At 38.8% G+C, this 22,528-nt stretch overlaps 2 protein-coding genes across 2 annotated transcripts; one reads left to right on the top strand and one right to left on the bottom strand.

Moving 5' to 3' along the window:
- Positions 1 to 3,078: 3,078 nt before the first annotated feature.
- Positions 3,079 to 3,780, top strand: LOC149502527 (uncharacterized). The gene has a single exon (XM_089729369.1). The coding sequence runs from the start codon at positions 3,079 to 3,081 to the stop codon at positions 3,778 to 3,780; it is 702 nt and encodes a 233-aa protein (XP_089585495.1).
- Positions 3,781 to 9,989: 6,209 nt separating this feature from the next.
- UGT39C1 (UDP-glycosyltransferase UGT39C1) lies at positions 9,990 to 19,021 on the bottom strand. The gene is made up of 5 exons (XM_089729146.1): positions 17,295 to 19,021; positions 14,364 to 16,886; positions 11,271 to 11,869; positions 10,962 to 11,184; positions 9,990 to 10,525 (listed from the first exon to the last, which is right to left on the bottom strand). Exons 2-5 carry the CDS (start codon positions 14,599 to 14,601, stop codon positions 10,008 to 10,010), a joined length of 1,578 nt encoding a protein of 525 aa, XP_089585272.1. The 5' UTR covers positions 14,602 to 16,886; positions 17,295 to 19,021; the 3' UTR covers positions 9,990 to 10,007.
- Positions 19,022 to 22,528: the final 3,507 nt, after the last annotated feature.

Raw genomic sequence — 22,528 nt, 5'->3', positions numbered from 1 at the left:
TAGGCATTCTCTGACAGTCTACCTTAGGAGGGTGTAGAGATGAACCTTGGTAGGTGTAGTGTGATAGTGATATTACTTAAACATATGTGTATATATAACATACATAATATTTATAGATACAAATACTCATACTTAAATAAATACATATACATAAATATATACACATATACATACAATAATTTATTCTTCTCGCGAATATATTTAACTTCTCACGACCACTTGTTGGAGGTTAGGAAGCATAGATGTCCGGTGACTTTGTACCAGACGAACGGCAAGTCCAAACACTTTGTATCTTACGTCAACACAATAAATATGAGATATGTTTGCAACGCTCACTAATTGAACCGTCATGCGACATCGAAAATAGAGGAGGGCAGTACTCTCTAAAATTGGAAAGTTTTATCTAAGAACGTCTTCATCTACAGTTAAATCAAAGTCCAAAATTCAACATTTAAAGGTACAAAGTAAGGGTTTTCTTTATTATGATGGGCACAGAATTATAGACGTCATTACTGGAGATTGAGTGCAATGTGAGCACGTATGAGAAGGTACGGACATTATGATATATTATCTGGATGGAACAGCCGCTACTAACAATAACTAGAGGTCCCGCAGTAGTCGAAATTCGACTATAATAATTAATTGGAATTGTAAGTTTGTACACTATTATGATTGTATTTTATACTTCTATAATCACAAATTTCGCCAAGGCTACACTATAAAAAAATATTAATAAAGACAAACAATATTTAATTTATCCTCAATTTGACAACAGACGTCAAGAACAAAAGTTTGACAATAAATAGTATGCATGCGTGTGTGCGTCAAATACATGGTATGTAGTGTGTGTAATGTTTTCTTTATTGATTTAATGTAACTTATGCATTATTTTAAAAAAATATTAGCATTGTGCACTTCTTCTCTATATTATCTATAAGTGTGGAAAATTTCATACTCCTCCGTCCACGCAATTTTCGTAAAAAGGGATACAAAGTTTTTCCTTCACGTATTAATATATAGATAAGAATTCAACTTCACCTTTCAGTGTGAATGTGTGAAATTCACGTAATGTTGTCTGTGTCGTCACAACTTAATGTAGTACGTGATGTTGTTATTGTCTCTTCAATATTACTCACAACACAATGAGACATTAGATTCAAGGTTCAATTGTATTGTACAATCTTGAGATCTAAATACCTTTTGTTATGGAATTGGTAATTCTAGCTAAGCTCTAGAATGAACATGTTTAATAATCAGGAGTCAGCACCCGGTTTAAAGGGTGGGGCAGCCGTTGTAACTATACTGAGACTTTAGAACTTATATCTTAAGGCGGGTGGCACATTTACGTTGTAGATATCTATGGGCTCCAGTAACGATGCCGTGAACGTGGCGTCGATGCTTGGCAGCGATGAGTCATGGAAGGCTATGCTCGACTTCTGCGAGTGCACCATCTCGCAGAAGGAGGCGGCGGGGCGAGTGAGGGAAAGCTCTCCTCACTACGCAGAAACCCGCCGCCGCCGAGCAGGGGGTCGGGACCGGGGTCGTATCCGTGACCTGGCCCCCTAAGAGCTAGGGGTCCCACCCGTTTTGTGCGGGGAGAGACCCAGACGTGGGGTTGGCCAATCGCCTCGACCACGACTCGAGCACGGACCGCCGAGAATGGGCCTTCCGCGCCCGCAGCTCACTTTCGGGGACACGCGCCACGCCCCGAGCACGAAGCTCGCTGCGCCACCGATAGTCGGCAGCGAGCGACTCCGCCTCCAGCTCCCATGGCGGCGTCCCCGCCAAAACACACGCCGCCTCGAAGGAGACGGTGCGATATCCGAGGATGACGCGTGGCAGTGTTTGGACAGCTCTTGAGTCAAATCGTAGACCCCAAATGTCGGCCGTGGTACTTGTATTGGGTTACATCCAGTGGTCAAAACGGTATTGAAAATTAAATTAAAATTTTAGACCACAATATTTCAGTGTTTTCTTTACACGTGCGTAAAATATAAAACTGACCTTTCCTATTAAATATCCCTATGTAATCATTAAGTCATGTTCTAGCAATCAAGTTTTATGTACTAAATTAAATAAACATCTGTTAAAATTTAAATTTAAGTTTTCCGGTTCCGGTGACAGAATAATATAGACGTGTACTCGTTTGCTCTTAAAATAATATAAAGTTTTACCTTAATACTCATATATATCAAGTGTAAAAAGTCACAAATCAAGATAATAGAAGATACTTTATACAAAAATAAATCAAGAAAGTTTGTGAACAGTGTTAATGTGCAATCTAACAATGAGAAATGAAGAAATAACCTCTTGAGATTATTACTTTAATATTTTTATTTTGAGGGTATTTATTATGATAAATACAGAGTGAAGTAAGTCACAGTTTAAACCACAGACAATTTAACAATTTACATTCAAGATAGGCAACTTAAAGAAATCATATCGATACATAAGAATTTAAGTGTTGCCACTTTATGAAATCAATAAGTTACTATACAGTCGGGGTTGACAGATCTACTCTAAAATTATACCAGAATTATCTTAAAACTATCTACTAAAAACGTTAAATAAAAATTTTCACTGAAAAATGGATAATCAAATGCAAATATTATTAGAAAAAATAAAAGTGTGTGTGTCCGCTCCGACGCACGACTGGAGTTTACTGGATATAAAAAATTAAACGAAACAATACGAGAAATAGTTCTATATTACGACAACACGATACACAACAGATTATTAACAAATTAACGAGACACAAAACAAACGACTAACAAATATATGAAAATACAATAATGAGAGAAACGCGCGATCAGTACGAGGCTTTGTGGCGGACTGCCGGCGCAGCAGCCCGGCGTCACCTGCGATAACGCGGCCGCGCGTTGGCTCCTGATTGGCGCGCGCACGCATCACGCAATCAGGAGCCAATCAGGCGCATAATGCATTTCGTGTGACATGCTAGGCGCATAACGCATTTCGTGTGACATGCTAGTACGATTTTGGTCCCCATAATTTTCATACCCCGGGCCTATATATGTAAATCGATTCTAAAGGAGTAAACTCCAAAAAATTCAAGAGCAAATGAAACAGCAGACTATCACTATAACAGAAGCTGTAACCAAAAATGTTGTGCAACAAATTAATGAGCGATTTAAAAAGATAGATGACGAAAACAAACAACTTAAAAATTCAGTCAAAGAACTTAAGGAGAAAATTAAAGGTCTGGAAATGGCTAAAAAGAAAACTAACATACTACTCTTTGGAATAAAGGAAGACAAACAAGAAGAGTTAAGTTTGGTAAAATACATATCTGAAAAACTTAATTGTCATCTTGGATTAAACATACAAGAGCACGAAATTATGAATACCTATAGAATTGGAAAGATAAAAAATACGCCTCGACCTATTTTAATATCCCTTGTATCGTACTGGAGAAAAATGGAAATAATGAGATCGAAACATAAATTACCCCAGGGTATTTATGTGAAGGAAGATTATACTAAAGAAATATTAGAAGCACGCAAAACATTACAACCAAAACTTGAAGAGGAACGAAGGAAGGGTAACATAGCATACTTAAAATTAGATAAACTAATAATCAAGAGCCAAACGGATGCTAATCGAGAAAAAAGGAAAAGAGACCCACCTTCTCCGCCCAATATCAGCACACCACAAAAAGAAAATGAATTGTACGTAGCTCCGAAAAAAGTAAACACAACTAATGCGTACGAATACATGGCACGCGTAAAATCAAACTCATTAAGAGAGGAAACAAATGTATAGCAATCACCGTACACTCGAAACCGGATTAATAACAATCATTATAATACAAACCTGCAAAAAACAACCAAGAAAAACACTCCCCCAAGCCGGCTGGACCCCGTGGGGGAAAATGACCATAACCCTCCAGTAAACAAAACACTACCTCAAAAATCACTACAAATAGGAACATTTAACGTAAGATCGTTAGCATCCACAACAAGATATATAGAACTAGTATACTCACTAGAAAAAATAAAAATTTATATATTAGGCTTAGCTGAAGTTAGACGGATGAGCAGTGGCATCGAAGAGCATCAAGACTTTATATTCTGCTTTAAAGGAGAAACACCTGGCCTGCATGGAGTAGGATTTTTGATAAAAAAAGAATACAAAAACAATATATTAAGCTTCTCAGGCTTATCTGAAAGAGTTGCAATACTTCAACTTGAGTTCAACAAAAAGATAATATCAATAATTCAAGTGTATGCACCAACTGAAAAGGCTTCTAAAGAAGAAATGGAAAAATTTTACGAATCACTGCAAGAAGCGCAAGCGCAGACTAGCGGAGATGTACTGTTAATGGGAGACTTCAATGCCAAAGTAGGGATAGCTAAAACAAAAGAAGATAAGATTCTAGGTAAATTTGGTTATGGAAAAAGAAACGAAAGAGGTGAAAAGCTCATAGAATTTGCCTTCGAACACAAACTGTCGATTATGAATACGTATTTCAAAATGAGACAAAATCGAAAATGGACTTGGAAATCACCAAATGGAAAAGTAAAGAATGAATTGGACTATATCCTATCAAACCAGCCCAAAAGAATAAGGAAAATAGAAGTACTGCACGGCTTAGGGTATAGTTCCGATCACAGACTGGTTAGAGCAACTTATTCTTTACAAAATACTAAAAAATGTAGGATATCGTTCAAATCATCCACAAATATATTCAAAACTGAAAAAGAAATAATGATGTACACTAGAAATTTTGAAAACAACATAAAAGAACTCGAACCTTTTGAAGACGACGATGTCCAGACCCTATACAACAAAATAGAACACGTCATAAAAAAAAGCATATCAACAAACGAACACAAAGAGGAACAAAGTAATTCAAACAAAATTCTTACACAATCAACAATAAAACTAATGACCAGACGCTCGACACTATTGAAAATAAAACAAAAAACTTCGGAAATGAAGGCAGAGCTAAGTATGCTATTCAAAAAAACTAATAAAGCCGTTAAACAAGACTATGCAAACTACAGAAAACAGATAATAGAAACAAACATAAAACAGTACAGGAGCACAAAAAGAGCATATAGACAATTAAATACTCACAAAAGTTGGATACAAAATTTAAAGTCGAGGAGTACAAGACCTAACACTAGAAAAGATATTATAGATAGTGCTACAGAGTTCTACAAAGCGCTATATAATAGCAAGTATAAAACTAGTATAAGTAAAAGTAACCATTTCATAGAGTGTAAAAACGTAAAAGATGAGCCTGTAGAAATCGACACGAAGGAAGTAATAAAGCATATTAAAAAATTAAAGTCAGAAAAAAGCCCAGGGCCAGACGGTATATCCAATGAAGCTTTAATATTTGGGACTACTTTATTAGCGCGTTCACTTTCATGCTTGTTTACCAAAATTTTAAGCACGGGATTAATACCAGAACAGTGGAAGAAAGCAGATATAATTTTGATATATAAAAAAGGTGACCCTCGAGATATAGGCAACTACCGACCAATTAACCTTCTCCAGAGCATATATAAACTTTTTACCTCTATACTATTAAGCAGAATCAGTAGCAAAATTGAAAACCTACAACCAAAAGAACAAGCGGGGTTCCGGTCAGGTTTTTCAACATTAGACCATATTCATGTAATGGAGCAAATAATAGAAAAGTACAAGGAGTTCAACAGATCAATATATATAGGTTTTATCGATTACGCTAAGGCATTTGATACGATCTCACATGATGCCATCTGGGAGGCACTGGACAAATGTCAGGTCCACGACAAGTACAAAAATGTCTTGAAGAACATTTACGACAAGAGCACTAGTTGTGTGAAACTAGAGAACCGAGGACCTGAAATACCTATTCTAAGAGGAGTGAGACAAGGAGATCCACTTTCCCCGAAGATCTTCATAGCAGTGCTGCATAGCATTTTTGAGGAGCTGAAATGGAAAAACGAAGGCCTTAAAATATGTAACCAATACTTGAGTCACCTCAGATTTGCAGACGATATAGTCCTCTTAGCTGATAACAGTAGAAAACTAGAAAAAATGATAAACCAACTAAGTGTACAAAGTAAAAGAGTAGGCCTATTAATGAATAAAGACAAAACAAAAGTAATGACAAACAGCGTCAAACATCCAATAAAACTTGAAGGAAAAACATTAGAATTCGTAAACAAATACATATATCTAGGAAAAGAAATATCATTTGAAGACAGAAGCGAAGAAGAAGAGGTACAACGTAGAATAAATATGAGTTGGAAAAAATATTGGTCACTCAAAGAGATAATGAAAGGAGACTATCCACTCCACCTGAAGAAAACAGTTATGGATACATGCATCTTACCAACTCTCACATATGGTTGCCAATCGTGGACTTTCAACACCACCATAAAAACAAAAATGGTTAATTGCCAGAAAGCTATGGAAAGAAGCATTTTAAAAATAAAAAGAAAATATAAAGTAAGAAGTGAATTTATACGAAAAAAGACAAAACTAATTGATGTCCTAAACTTCAGTAAAAGATTAAAGTGGCGATGGGCTGGCCACGTAGCACGCTACAGTGACAAACGATGGACAATTGAAGTGACAAAATGGAAAGGGCCTAATGGGAAAAGAAGGAAAGGACGACCTATGAAGCGATGGAGTGATGATATCATAGTCACCGCTGGGAAGGAATGGATGAGGCAGGCTGGGAACAGGGAAAATTGGATTAAGCTGGAGGAGGCCTATACCCAAATAGGGGTTCCTGTCGAGGAAAAGAGAACGGCAATGTAATTGGATCTGAATATGGGATTTATATATGGTTGACAATATTTACATGTAATATTTAGGTGATGGGAAATAAAAGGCTTATTATTATTATATTATATTATTATTAAATTAAATTTATTGGTAACTGTAATAATTCGGCTAATATTAATTTGATCGCATACAGGAAAGGATTCACGATATGAATTTCCTGAAACTATTACCCATTGTCTTTAATTGCCGTACCCGACTACTTCTATTATTGTATTGTGTCCGAGAAAGCCCTTTAACAATAGTAATACTATTTGTACAGACGATTAAGGAAATGTAATATTCAATTCGGATACAAAGGGCTTAGAAATGTATTTCAAAGGTTTTAGGCTATTTGTTTCATGGGCCGCAATAGGTATAATATTAATCTCCTTCTAACCATTTATTTTACTTGTGACAGCTCGAGTAGAAATCGATCAGTCATGTCATAATGCGTAATCGATTCGAATCATTATTATAATTCCAGAATATTGACTTTAAAAAACTATTAGAATCTCTACGAATCAATGGCTTTTTGGGTGATTAATTTTTTTTACCAAAAATAATAATGAGATGCCATTACATTTCCGTGTTTCGATACGAATTGCTGACCTTCTTCTTCTTCTTCTTACCCTTATCCCGCTAGGAGTTGGACAGCTTTCCCTCTGTCTCCCTTCAGGTCTAACAAACGTCACCTCTGTATCCACATTCTCTTCTCGTATATCCTTTTTCACACAGTCCATCCAAGTATTTTTAGCTAGCTAACTCCTCACATGACCTACCTAACACTTCACACGTCTGCTTTCACAATTTTTATGAACATCGAAGAAAATACAAGATGTTGCTTTCAATGCTACATCGCTGTCTTCGCTACATTTGCCGTTCGGACACGGTAAGAGGATTGGTGCCAGACGCTCTGCTAGTTTTCGAATCCTAAACACAAATTGACAAGTATGAAAAATTTCTCAGAAAATACTTTTTTTTTTGTTGCTTAGATGGATGGACGAGCTCACAGCCCACCTGGTGTTAAGTGGTTACTGAAGCCCATAGACATCTGCAACGTAAATGCGCCACCCACTTCGAGATATAATTATGTTCTAAGGTCTCAGTATAGTTACAACGGCTACGCCGCCCTTCGAACCGAAACGCATTACTGCTTCACGGCGGAAATAGGCGGGATGGTGGTACCTACCCGTGCGGACTCCCAAAAGGTCCAACCACCAGTCATTACGCAAATTATAATTTTGCGGGTTTGATTTTTATTATGCTTACGTCACTCGAAGAGCCTTCGCTACACCCTGCATTATTAATAATATTAAATATTATTCTTGTCAAATTAATAAAATTCTAAACCGAAATAGCAAGCTATTAACCAAGTCCATGACCGTCAAGAGAATGTGGACATTAGGAAACAAATAACAAATATTAAAAAAAAACAGAGCAGATAGGAGGACAATTCAAAATGATCAATAAAATAACATTAGAGCATCGGTATACCTCTCTCAGAATTAACCTACACCATTCTCAAATTCCATTCAATTGATCTTGAAGAACTTGAAGAAAATACTTTATTTACTAAAAATATGTGTTAATAATATGACGACTGAAATCTAGAGTTTGAAAAAATAAAAAAGGAAAATTAACACACCTCAAAGTTGGTATTAAAGAGCAACAGGCGGTTACGTATAGCATTCCGACCTTTCGGCTGGTTCTGATCCAAAAGGATACTCCGAAGCAACAGTCGCGCTGCTTGGGTGGCCTTTTTTTTTTTTTTTCGGTGGCCTGACTCGTCGTCAACAATGATAGCCGATGTAAAGTCGTTTTATGTGACGACTCCGCCGGTCTTTAGAGGCTTTAGGGTACCACGCTGCTTGTTGTAGTATTGACCGCAATTGCCCGTCCTGCCATTCCCAATCCTGTCTCGGTTGGGGCTAGGATACTCAGTGCTGTTTAGTGGGTCCGTTAATTAGAATCCCTACGCCTACGCGGTGACACGGATACTCGTGGATACGGTGTTTCCCGAGCGCTATGACAAGTCCTTCTTCAAACGAGGCTTGTGGAGAGTATTAAGCGGTAGGCAGCGGCTTGGCTCTGCCCCTGGCATTGCTGAGGTCCATGGGCGACGGTAACCACTCACCATCAGGTGGGCCGTATGCTCGTCAGCCTAAAAGGGCAATAAAAAAAAAAGGCCCAAAAAGGTGTACCAGTTCAGTTTTTTTAATTCCGCGACATCTAGTGATATACTGTACGACTAAAACGTACTAATGAAACTAGTTGTTTTTTTGAATTTGTTCTGTTAAACGATTTCCAGTTTGGCATTCGTTGTTCTCAAATACTACAACAGGTGGCGCGCTTATGCTAAAAATAATGTAGAAACATTTCGACGACAATAAAATTTCAAACTTTTTTATATTTTTTTGTAAACCCTTCATTTACTTCTTCAAGAGAGGACAATAACAAATGCAATACTATATATGTGTCAAATTTACAAATATCTGATATCCTGACAGGTTTTGAGGTCTTGCCGAAAAATTAAAAAACAATATTTTCAAAAATTTATAATTTTTTTATAATATTTTTATTATATCCGTATAATGATTACGTTTTTAATTGAAATTAAATATATCTTTTTTTAGATTTATGTTAGATACGGTATCACACATTTCGCGCAGCCGAGATTCGTTTTGCCGCCGTCACTTCAGTGCGCTTAGTGTGAGTTTTTAACGTTCTCGATAGCGTGAAAGTTAACTCAAATTTATATAGAGTTCGAACAGTGCCCCTAGCGCCAAACGTAGGCAAAGGCACAAAACACTTTTTTACTGGTGGTAGGACCTCTTGTGAGTCCACCGGGTAGGTACCACCGCCCCGCCTATTTCTGCCGTGAAGCAGTAATGCGTTTCGGTTTGAAGGGTGGGGCAGCCGTTGTAACTATACTTGAGACCTTAGAACTTATATCTCAAGGTGGGTGGCGCATTTTACGTTGTAGATGTCTATGGGCTCCAGTAACCACTTAACACCAGGTGGGCTGTGAGCTCGTCCAACCATCTAAGCAAAAAAAAAAAAAAAACACTGCCTATTTTTGTTTTCGAAAATTGTTTATTTCCCTTCAATGCCGACTACCAAAATCATGCGAACTCGTGAACTATTTCTTGTTTTTTTTTAAACCTAAACAAACATAATAGCAAAAAAACAAAATGTCGTAATTAGATTTCAAACTTTTATTCTGTTTATTGAAATTTAACTTTCCCACACAATTTTCTATCAAACCTTGTATTTATACGAAAATAAACTAAAAACTTTAAACATCTATAAATTACGTACACGCTAATTATAAATACACATAAAATGAAAAGATAAACATCAAACATGTTGTAGGCAAACCAATTCAATTTTAATGCGGGATTTTTCATGAAATGAGCGCCTTTGTGTCTTATAACGTATTCGATCCAATACATTGCAGCGTCTAGAGCCTTAATTGGTCTATCTCTAAACCTTATCGATAATTCTCTAGCATTATTTTTGTACTTTTCATTACTGAGAACATGGTTTATCAGAGAACGCATATTGTTTTCGTTTAGGTTGTGATATTCAAGAATGATACCAGATCCTGCATTTTCTATTTGTAGTAGGTTATTGTATTGATCTCCGAACAATGGAATACCAATAATGGGAACTCCGTGGAAAATTGCTTCAATGGTTCCCATTAAACCACCGTGTGATATAAATATTCTCACATTTTGGTGAGCTGAAATAAAAATTAAAATCATACAACACATTCAGTATGAAAATCAAAATTAATGTTAAATAACAGTAACGGCACGAAATTTTTAGAAATCTGTAGTAGACCTAACTATCTTCCCTTGCAGAGGAACGATCTTTAAGGATGTTGATTTATTAGTGCAGAATGGGTTTCGGATTTTTACAGATTCTCACAAATGCAAGCTGGCTCATAAGTGGTTAAAAACGTTATCTCATCCCCGTCAACTTTGTTTATTCACAAGATGTTGTTAGTTCATTCAAAAATTACGCTGCACCCTTAGACAACTATACTATTTTTGTTCGAGTGACTCCTAAATTAATTAATAAGGGAAGCTATTAATTTTGACTACATCTTTCCAATATATACTTCTTATACAAGGCTTTTCATTATAAAGCTTTTTACAGGTGGCATCCACACATACCTAAGATTTCCTTTTGTGGCAGCCATTTTCGCGTTTTAATGTTAGCAGTTTGGTTGCCAAAATTGTCGTCTTCCCATTTCCATAGCACCGTTTGGTTTAAGCTCTTAAATACGTTGATTAGCGCATTCTTCTTTTCAATAGGCAATTCTGAACTCTTAATATTAGATCCAAAATTTACATATACAACTCCATTGCTTGCTTCGTCTAATATTCTTTGGATGTCCTACAAAATAATTGGTTACATTTGTTACTATTTTTATCAAACTCTTCGAGTAATAAAGCTAAAATAAAGGCGAGTAAATTATTCACTTGTGGTAGTTTTTCGACTTCTTCATTCAGATGAATACCGCCGATTTCAATAAAATTGGGCAAATAAGCAGCAGGAGGATCGAAACTGAAATGCGTGTTCATAAGATACAAAGAAACATTCTGCTGTAGTTCATAAAGGCTCGGAGATGGTTGAGGTAAATTTGGAACGTATTTTTCTACTAGTTCCTCTTGCTTCTTCAAAAACCAGAATCTCCACCAAATGTATTCGTAGCTTGAAAATAACAAATTCCAAAGTCTCCCGTTAAAAAAATTTGGTGATTTTATTTCCACAAATTCGTTGACTAACGTAGCCAATTGTAAAGGATTTCTAGTTGCCACATTATGCTTTATCGAACTTCCAAAAGTAGTGATAAGAATTAAAGGAGCTTTATATTTATGAGCAAAAATGTATGTAGCTTCTTGATAAAATTGTTCGCTAATAACGGCATCAAAAGTCTGATTGTTAGTTAGGAATTTCTGTACATCTGGATTCTTTAGAGTCGTCTTCGTTAAAGCCAATCCGCCTGTCCAAAGGATATTACTGTGAAAGTCTACGGATGTAACTTTAACTACGTTAGATAGATCTTCCCACCGTTTATCTGTAAGTAATGGCTTTTTACTTGTATATATATATATAGGAAATACTAGCCGTACTCGCCCGCTTTTCTGGGTATTTAAAATTAACATTATTATTTATTGTCATTATTGTTAGGTAGTCCAACACTCATAAATATTAGCCTATTTATTAAGTACGTGTATTTTGTACATGGATACCAAGTTTCAAGTCAATCGGATGCATGGTTCAGTAGTTATAACGGAACATCCATAAAAACCACTGTAGCTTTATATATTATGTTATTTATTAATATAAATCTATATCTATACTAATATTATAAAGAGGAAAGATTTGTTTGTTTGTTTGTTTCGAATAGGCTCCGAAACTACTGGACCGATTTGAAAAATTCTTTTTCCATTAGAAGCCGACATTGTCCCTGATGAACATAGGCTACTTTTTTTAAATTTTTTTTAATTTTTTTTTTTTTGTTTCATGTGTGTTTTAATGTTTCCGAAGCGAAGCGAGGGCGGGTCGCTAGTATATTATATAGATAAAGATACGACACGTGTCAAGTGCGTCATCTCGTCACGAATGACTTCCACTATTGAGGTTAAAGTTAGGTTTTCCACTATTAAAGTAAGGCTTCGGTAACTTCTTAACACCAATAAGGTAGTGAACTCAGCATATTTTGAGTCCACATCGATAGTTATTTGGTTCGTTTGTGCCACGACGCATTCTTGCCAACCAGTTTAAAAGGTGGGTTATCCGTTATATTGAATTGACTTCAACCTCACGTTTTCTGTCCATGTTAGTCCTCGACAGGCCAAACAGATTGAGTGGACAATCTGTAAATGGAGTAAGCTGTCCCTTCATAGTAAGGTGACATTTTTTTACTGTCTTTGTAGGCAGACGAGCTTAGAGCCCACCTGATGGTTACTGCCCCTCGTGGACGTCAGCAACTCCAGGGGCAGAGCCAGGCCGCTGCTTCCATTTAATACTCTCCGCAAACCTCGTTTGAAGAAGGAGATTTCATAGCGCTGGGGTAACACCGACGAGGGAAGTTCATTGCAAAGCCGGATGATACGTGGCAGAAAAGATCTGTGGAAACGGACTGTCGATCAAAGCAGCGGTTCTAGATAATATTTTTGAACTCTGCTCTGAAGACTTGTATGTATTTGCATTCAAGTTTGATGTTCGCTTACGCGGTCCGTGCTCCTATTAACTCCTTACAAATATTACTATCCCACTATTGTAGGGTAGCCGTTAGATGACCGTAGTCCGTAACTCAGATGGATCTATACAACCATCTTGGGGACTTGCGATTTACAAAGCAGGGGTCCGGCCTCACGTGGACTAGTGCTCCCACCTCGGGGCCGGGGCTTCCAAGTACCAGCTACTTCCATTTAGCTCGATACAGAGACAGGTCGTTCGGATTGTCGATAGTACCGTTCTCGCAGATCACTTTGAACCTCTGGATCTACGGAGGGACTTCGGTACTCTCTGTGTTTTGTACCGTTTGTTCCATGGAATGGGGAGTGCTCTGAGGAATTATTCCAGTTGATCCCCCATCTCCTTTTAATGATCACGCCATCCGCCACTGGAGCAAAGTTCTATCTCTCTATACTATCTGGATCCGATGCGTCAATTGACAGTGCATTACCAGAGATCTTTTTGCCATCCGACTTTGGAATGAAGTCCCCTGCACGGTGTTTCCCGAGCTCTACGACTTGTCATTCTTCAAACGAGGCTTGACTTGACTGTGCCCCTGGTGTTAATGACGCCCATGAATGACTTTAACCACTTAGAATTAGGTGGGTCGTATGCTCGTCTGCCTACAAAAGCAATAAAAAATAAATATATATCGTGGACACATCTGTATGTAAGTAAGTCAGTGTCGGAACGCTACTTAAAAACAGCGACCCCAGCTATATCCCTTTTTTAGTCGCCGCTACTAATTACACTCCTGACCTGGCTTCTGCAGCAGTTAGACAACGTCGACATTTCGATGCGTTGTGCTGATAAGTCCACCCGAACCACTCTTAGTGCAGTTGGTCGCTTTTATTCTAGTACTAGTAGTAGTAGCACAATATACGTCACCGTGTGAAGACAGCAAAGAGTTTGACACGATGAAGTCCAACAAAGTACATCAATCCGCTAAGTTTCTGGTCAGATCTTCCCAAAATAATGAACTTTCTTCAGAGGGGCTCGGGCAGTTATTAGAACGAAAAAATCTCTCGTGGCTGAACCTGAGGCCGGCCATCCATCTTGGTAAAGATGCGGTCTGCTTCCGGGCCAGCAGAAATCCGTCAATCTCAAAAAAACCCTGATCTTCGTCTATCCATTTAGACCAAAAAGATTTAGATTTAGATCGCGGTAGGCAGCGCCTTCGCTCTGCCGCTGGCATTGCTGAAGTCCATGGGCGACGGTAACCACTCACCATCAGGTTGGCCGTATGCTCGTCTGCCTACAAGGCAGACGAGCATACGGCAATAAAAAAATATATATTTATTTAATAATTTTCAATTTTAAAAACTTACCAATAACCGTCCATATTTTTTTTTCGCTGACTTTCACCTGATGATACGTCGGTGGACAATCGAGTTCTAAGTACGGTGTTATAACCGTCACATTGTGGCCCCTTCGCGCTAATTCTAATCCAATCGGCCTCTGCATTTTGTAATGAGATGTGACCGCATAAGGAATAACGACCAAAATGTTTGCCGCTTCGTGTAGTTTTACGAAAATAAAAAAACAAATCGTAATATTCCATAACATTATTTTGTCTACCTATGTAGGTATTCGGTGTTAATACCTGAAATGAAATGTCGTTTGACGAACTAAAACTTTTTATAGTGTCATCAAACAACCATAACGTTTATTCACATTATTATCTTCATTTAAACTTTAATTAAAATACAAATTTACTTAATCTATTACGACTAAGGGTGAGACCGATATATTAGTATTCATTATGATATTCGTAATACAGCTTGTATTCGTGTATCGGTAATCCGTCGAATTCTGATATGCTATTATTCCGTATTACTCTATTCATAATGTTAGCCAACTCACATCGGTCGGGTTGTATCTATCACTCGAAAATATACTGGCATACGCCGTACGTGTCTCGCGGATATCTGTCTATCACATTCATAACAATACTGCATGCGCTAAGAGTAAGTGAGATAAACTACATGTTTGCATATTGAGCAATGAAAATAAGTACATGTAAGCTTGAGGGTAGACATTATTTTGTTGAACACCAAGTTAAACGAAGTCACCTTTGATTTCTGATTTAATCAACAATATGTTATCTTAACAATTCACTTTAACACTTGTCCAACTTTAACCAGTACGTACAACAGTCACTGAATCACACAACGTAACAAGGATATAGTAAGTGCACCAGGCAAACGCAGTCCAACGAATGTTCATTTCAAGGCACGTTCCGCCTTTTTATACTAGCCGGCGCAGCTGGCTTATGAGTCACTTCTGTTGCAGCTGTTGTTTACGAGTGGAACGACACGGCCGGCGCACCTGGCTTGTGTGAGTCACTCCTATTGCACGTGCTATATAACATAAATATCGTTAACGCCGTCACGGCCATACTGACGTGCGCTCGTCCTCGTGCGCGCATTCTTATGGTATGTCTGTGAACAACAAACGTGTTCGTTCATCCTGACATTAACGGATGCAACTTAAAACGTGGTCTATGATATTAACAATCTAGTACGGTTCGGTTCGCATAATTCTTCAGAAAATCCTGGGCCAGTTCATTTAAAACTCTTCAGGTATGTAAGTATGTCCCTTTTAACTTAGACCGGAATTGTTATCCCTTCAGTTTTTCGAACTGGACCGGATAATGCTAGACCGAATCGCAATCCCTGTAGCTAATTGTTGTGGCTAATCTGGATGAAAATCCCTATAGCCAAGCCATTGGACCGGACAGACCCTTCAATGACTTCACACTTTCTTTTTTTCTTTTTCTTTTTTTTTTTGCTAGTCCGGATTAACATCTCTCTAGCCACATACAATTATCTTTTTTTTTTTTTTTTTTAATCTGCGTGTACGGTAGCTTTCGTTAAAACATTTCTTAAACCAGAACATTTATACGGAATTTCTTCAGAAATAGTGCGAGACCGACCATCGTTTTCTACATTTCCAACACCTGCACCTGAGGTGCCTGAGCTTACAGACATTGTATCACTACCCACAGACTATGTTTGCTGTATCGCTATTTGCGGACAAAAATGTCGCTTCTATTGTCAGTGATAGAGTCGTCATCATTAAGATCAGTTTCATGAACAAGATTAATTAACCCATCTGTGTACGCCGTCACGTCATCGTCACTATAATTTTCAGAAATTTCTAGTAGGCCTGACGGGCCTCGAGGTATTTCACGTAAGTTTTCATGGGGAAATTTGTACACTCTATTAGAACTATTTACATGTCTCAATTTATACCTATCGTTTTCCAAAACTGCAGTAATGTTGAAGGGACCTTTACATTTTCGGTCAACTTACGAAAACAAAATCCCCAGCGGAAAAAAGTTTGACTTTAGCTTTGCCTCGACTAAACCAAGGGATTATCACTCTGTTGAAACTTTAGATATTTCATGTGAACTACCCTGAACGGTAAACATCTATTCTATTGGAGTAAACCCTGTTACTTGACAACGTGTACTATTAAGGGCGAGTTGAATATCCCCTAACTGCTCTTGCCATGATTGGTCCGAGTTACTTTCAGATCAAAGAGTGATTTGTTCATGAAACCTCTTACCATTGAATAAATTACTATGGCTTTGTTTTATAAGACTACATTCTGACCCTGAATGGAACATAAAGGGGAAACCAAAACCACTTATCTGTAACACACTGAAGCTCTGGAACACACGTTGACGTCTCTGGTTGCACCTGCCACCGCACCTGGAGTAGTGTCGTTTTTCTTCTTGTAGCGCATGAAACACCCAGAAGCTACATGACTCGCATCACCGCACACGTAACAGCTGACTTGCAAGCGAGAGCCGGGCGCCCACGGATGAGGAGGTTGTTCAGGTTTTGCTGGAATATCGAAAAAAGTTTGAGAGCAGTATCTGTCGCAACACCCTTCGGCACGATGCCCAGGTTTTCCGCAGAAATGGCAGCTTCCATGGAAAAAAACTTCGAAAGCGTTTTGGTTCTTTATCAGGATCTTCGTTTTTTCTTTTGAGGGTAAAGCCACGTAACAGAGTTCAATTCCCGACGGATTCTTTCATCACACTGCGACAGTATTGATATAACAAATCCGGTGGCTATTTGTTCTGGCACATTAGCGTCGGGAATCTTCTTTATAAGTTGCCATAGCCGGATACCGGCTTCAGCTGGTCCCTTTTTGCTTTCCATTTCAAATTTAATAACCAGGTCGAAGTGGTCTTGCATCATTAGATAATTTTGTCAGCATCTCTTTAATAGTAGGCCAGGATATCTTACCAGGCTGTATTTTTGTGAGGCAAGTAGCAGCTCGAGCCTTAAGCGAATGTGTGAGAGTCAAAATTAAATCGACACCATCCAATACTTCAACTACTTTAAACGGCCCTTTAAACTTCGTATCTAATTTCGTTTGATTATGCTCTTCGTATTAATGTGTGGACGAGCTCACAGCCCACCTTGTGTTAAGTGGTTACTGGAACCCATAGACATCCACAGCGTAAACGCACCACACACCTTGAGATAGAAGTTCTAAGGTCTCAGTATAGTTACAACCGCTGCCCCACCCTTCAAACCGAAATACACCACTGCTTCACGGTAGAAATAGGCAGGGTGATGGTACCCGTGTGGTCGATGGCACTATACGGAGCACCCGTCTGGTGCCACGTCCTTACCCACGAGAACGTCGCCGCGCTGCGACGCCGGCAGCGCGCGATCGCAGTCAGAGTTATTCAATGATACCTCACAGTCTCCTATGAGGCGGCGCGCCCTAGCGCAAGTGCAGCCGGAGCGCGGGGGCTCCAATATGGGCAGTCCGTGCTGGAGGCGTGGTCTCGTCGTTTGGCGGACCCGTCGGCCGGCCTCCGTACCGTCGAGGCGATCTGCCCGGTTCTCGCGGACTGGGTGGGCCGCGACCGCGGAAGTCTCACCTCCGGCTACCTGTGCAGACTCACAAGACATTTTACCACCATGCAAACTTCTTACCGCAACAAATCTTACCAGCCACCACGCAAACTACAATTTTACGGGTTCCACCTCTCTTACACGATGTTACTCCCACACTGAGGAAGCCAACCGCGAACACTTGTCAAGCACGCACAAGCACGCACTTCACCGGAAAAACCTGCATCCGCCAGCGGAACCCGAACACCGCCGCATCGCCAGACACGAACGCACCGGACGTCTTATCTTACAGGTCACGACGACTTCAGATGTGTCAATTTTTCTTCCCCACGGAAACTTGCTTGCTTTCTTGTTTGCTTGCTTGCTGGAGCCCGAAGTCATCGAACGTGTAGTGTTATTGGTATTGAATCGAGTAGATTCTAAAATTTCAGCGACAATTCACAGTCTCATGTCCTGGTTTACTGTACTAGTGCCATGTAACTCTAGCAGTAGTCATTGGCTTAAAAACGATTCGTGTCGGAACTACCCACTCGTCATGACAGATCCATTATTGCGATCGAAGTTTCACTTGAGATTTGCACTTGCCTTAATTTCTTGCAATAGCTTGTTACGTGTTGTATTTCCGTTAGTAAATGCCATGTGATGAAGTCGACAGTCAAACTGGGCAACATGAGCCAGAACGTAAGATGTGACGATTTCTTCGTGGCTCAGATCTTCCATCGAGGTAACAGAGACGTTATTACACGACTTACGTATGCTGCATTCACGCTCTTGTGGCCACTACTAGTATTCTGATCTGCATCATGTTTTTTTTGCTGTACTTCATGTTCAAACACGTCACGCCAGTGAGAGTAGAGTCCTGATCTCACTTCTGATGTAAGCTTGAAGGTAGACATTATCTTGCTGAACAGCAAGTAAAACGAAGTCACCTTTGATTTCTGATTTAATCAACAATATGTTATCTTAACAATTCACTTTAACACTTGTCCAACTTTAACCAGTACGTACAACAGTCACTGAATCACACAACGTAACAAGGATATAGTAAGTGCACCAGGCAAACGCAGTCCAACGAATGTTCATTTCATTATTATTATTTTTTTCCTACCTAAGCTGAGAGCCTTGAGAGGCTATATCAGCGTAACCCTAACTTTTGTAGGTGAGCTCACGGGGCTCAAACCTGATGACGTTGCTAACACGAACCCTAGCAAGAGTCGTGCTTCGCAGAATCTACCACCGGATCGGAAACGCGACCCACTGAGAAGATCCGGCGAGAAACTCAGTGGGCTGTATCTGAGAGTTAATTTACTCGTCGAGCCCTTCGTCGCAAGCGACGGGTTCGACGAGAACGGTGACCGGTGCTTGAAGTACCTAGAAGCACCGTTAGTGGATCGGGAGGATCCGAGATGACGTGTTTTGGGCGACGTCGACTGCTTTCCATTCTGTCCGCAGGATCGGGAATGTAGTTACCGGCGGCCACGATGAGAGGGTTCTCGTGTCGTGCCGCTTTATCGAAGTGGCGCATCGACGCCGACTGCATATACTTACTGGTGGACTCTAAGTACAGGTCGTCATGGAGGTCGACGTTCCTGACGAACCACGGGGCTCCGACGGCTATCCTGCAAAAACGGGATTGAATAATTTGGAATGACTTTAAGTGAGTGCGGGCCGCGTGAGCGAACACTACACTTGCATAGGTCATGACGGGGCGTATGCAAGTTTTGTAGAGTGTCACCTTATTTCTAAGGGACATTTTACTTCGCCTACATATCATCGGGTAGAGACGTCCTAGAATGAAGGCGGCACGATCGCGTACCGTCTTGATGTGGGGGCGGAATGTCATCCTACTGTCGAGGGTGACGCCTAAATATTTGACCTTCGGGGCCCACGGTATGGGCTGGTCGAACATCGTGATCGGGCGAACGGCGGGGGCGGGGGTATTGACGCGCCTAGTCGGGAGGGGGATGCTCAGCGTGGTGTTCGGAGGGCGACCCCTTTTGAAGAGCACCGCTGTGCTTTTCGTGGGGTTGATGTCGATGCGCCACTTCCGGAACCACTGTCCCATGGTGGTAGCTGCGGTCTGAAGTCGTCGATGAAGCAACGCCTTCTTCCTACACGAGTAGTAGATGGCGGTGTCATCGGCGAAGAGCGCCAGATGGGTCTCCGGAGACCGGGGTATATCATTGATATACAAACTAAATAGTAACGGGGAGAGGGCGGAGCCTTGCGGGACTCCGGCTGTGACGTGACGGGGCCGGGAACGCGTTCCCTCGACTCGATATCGGAACGAACGGTTCGACAAGTAGTCTCGTATGATGAGCACGAGTCTGTCTGGCACTCCCATGTTATACAGTTTGTTTATCAAACCGTTGTGCCAGACTTTGTCGAACGCCTTCGCTATATCGAAGAAGAGGGCTCCTGTCGGAATGGTTCATTTCAAGGCACGTTCCGCCTTTTTATACTAGCCGGCGCAGCTGGCTTATGAGTCACTTCTGTTGCAGCTGTTGTTTACGAGTGGAACGACACGGCCGGCGCACCTGGCTTGTGTGAGTCACTCCTATTGCACGTGCTATATAACATAAATATCGTTAACGCCGTCATACATATCATTATGACTATAAGGACTATTTTTTAATTCAACTTTTTACATGTCAAAGTTGCTAGTGGGAATTTTTAAATGCATTACTTTTTAATGTTTGAACCTTCATTTCTTGATTCAACTAAAGATTCTACTCAAGGCAAAATAGTGCATTTTTACATTTATTGGAATAAAATCGGTGAGCTTTATTTTCATTATTTTAATTTTATTTTGTTTCCTTTGAATTAGTTGGTTTTAAAACGATGATTTGAAAAACGAAAGTAGGTACGGTAGTTGACATTGTTTACCAATTTCATAAATAAAATTTTTTTTACACCAAATGTAATACTGCCACAACTAAATTAAGTGTTTTTACGTAATAAATTATGATGACAATATATTTTTGCGGTGGTATTTAATTATCTTCTACGGACTTCTCAAAATTTAAATAAAAGTTTGATTTTTTTGATTTTTTTTTATGAAGTTTGATTTGAATCGAAATGACTTTCTAAACAAACGGTTCGTGGATTATAATATTATAGATGTTGTGTACCCACTAGCCACCTCAGTACCATGTGAGAGGTTTTTTTCAAAAAAAAATCAAAAAAAAATTTCAAAATTTCTAAACTTATTTCTGACCGACGTAACAGGCTTTCGGTAAAAAAAGTAAAAAAGCTGATATTTTTATGCACCAATAAGAAATAAATAATATTACTAACTTGTTGTTTATATTAATGTACAATGTTGACCAAATTCTGATTTAATAATAATATTAATTTTAATGTACATAATATTACTTGTAAAATATTTAGTGTGAAGTCAAATTCCTAGATACAATATACTATTTATATTTTAACTAGCTGACCCGGCAGACTTCGTAGTGCCTCAATCGATAAATAAAAGACCTAAGCTTTTGTATAAAATAAACTTAAAACAAACAAAAGGAATCCGTCCGACGGGGGGATATCAAAGGAAAAACAAAATTGTTATTTTTATTTCATTCCGAGCATTTTCATATTTATTTTAACTTTTAAGCCTTCTCTGGACTTCCACAAACAATTCAAGACCAAAATTAGCCAAATCGGTCCAGCCGTTCTCGAGTTTTAGCGAGACTAACTAACAGCATTTCATTTTTGTATATATAATACCTTAACTAATACGTGAATATCCTGATATCTTAATATACTTCGATAAAACGGATAAACGAGTTAAAATTAATACGGTACGAATACCGTATTAAGTGTATTAATAATCATTAACTTATTTCACGAATACCGTATTAAGTTTAACTCGTTTACCCGTTTTATCGAAGTATATTAAGATATCAGGATATTCACGTATTCGTTAAGGTATTATAAAATTACATCATGAATATATTAGTATTCGCTAATATTGATAAATATCGGTATTAACCCATCTTTAATTACGACTAATATTTTTCGTATCCGTACCGTGAAAATGAACTTCAACAAAATAGAATTTATAAAAAGTGTAGCTTGTTCTTCTTGTTTTAGAATAAAATGATATTCTATGCAAAACAAGACAAAACGCATAAAGTAATTCTGATAAGAATAACATTTTAAGCAGCTCAGGAGTTAATAAAGTGGCGTTTGGCGTACTTTAGTTTTATTAGTATCATTAAAAATTTATATAATTTTTCTGACTACATTTGGATTACAGCGCCCTTTCAATAATATTTAGTCCCTTAATCTAGAAGATTTCATGCTGGGTTACTCTTATCATCGTAATAATATAATTAATAAACTAATATGATTATGGAATATAATAATAGAGCCCAGTGTATCTGTCTGTATATTGAAAAAAGAAATAGGGTTACCACCTTATTAAATAATTAGCTTCAAACTGGAGAATTTTAAAATGATTTTCTGTCTCTGTTTCTGTGTATCTGTTAGTTTATTGGCTTCATTCCTGAAGCTGCTGAACGTATTTTTCACGTGTAAACAGAATTAATTTGTATCAGAACATAGGCCTAGTTTCGTTATAAACAGATTTCGTGAAAAATTGTTATGTAAAA

The sequence above is a fragment of the Bombyx mandarina genome, chromosome 08 (genome assembly GCF_030267445.1).
Source record: "Bombyx mandarina strain Sakado chromosome 08, ASM3026744v2".
In the NCBI taxonomy this organism is placed as follows: Eukaryota; Metazoa; Arthropoda; class Insecta; order Lepidoptera; family Bombycidae; genus Bombyx; species Bombyx mandarina.
The sequence above is the reverse complement of the archived record's forward strand: the minus strand, read 5'-3'. Positions and strand labels throughout refer to the sequence as shown.

Coding starts and splice junctions, on each gene's coding strand:
- UGT39C1 (XM_089729146.1), bottom strand. CDS start 14,601: ATGTTATGGAATATTACGATTTGTTTTTTTATTTTCGTAAAACTACAC. Junction 11,870..14,363: donor AAAAATATGGACGGTTATTG/GTAAGTTTTTAA, acceptor CATTACTTACAG/ATAAACGGTGGGAAGATCTA. Junction 11,185..11,270: donor AAGTCGAAAAACTACCACAA/GTGAATAATTTA, acceptor ATTATTTTGTAG/GACATCCAAAGAATATTAGA.
- LOC149502527 (XM_089729369.1), top strand. CDS start 3,079: ATGAAACAGCAGACTATCACTATAACAGAAGCTGTAACCAAAAATGTT.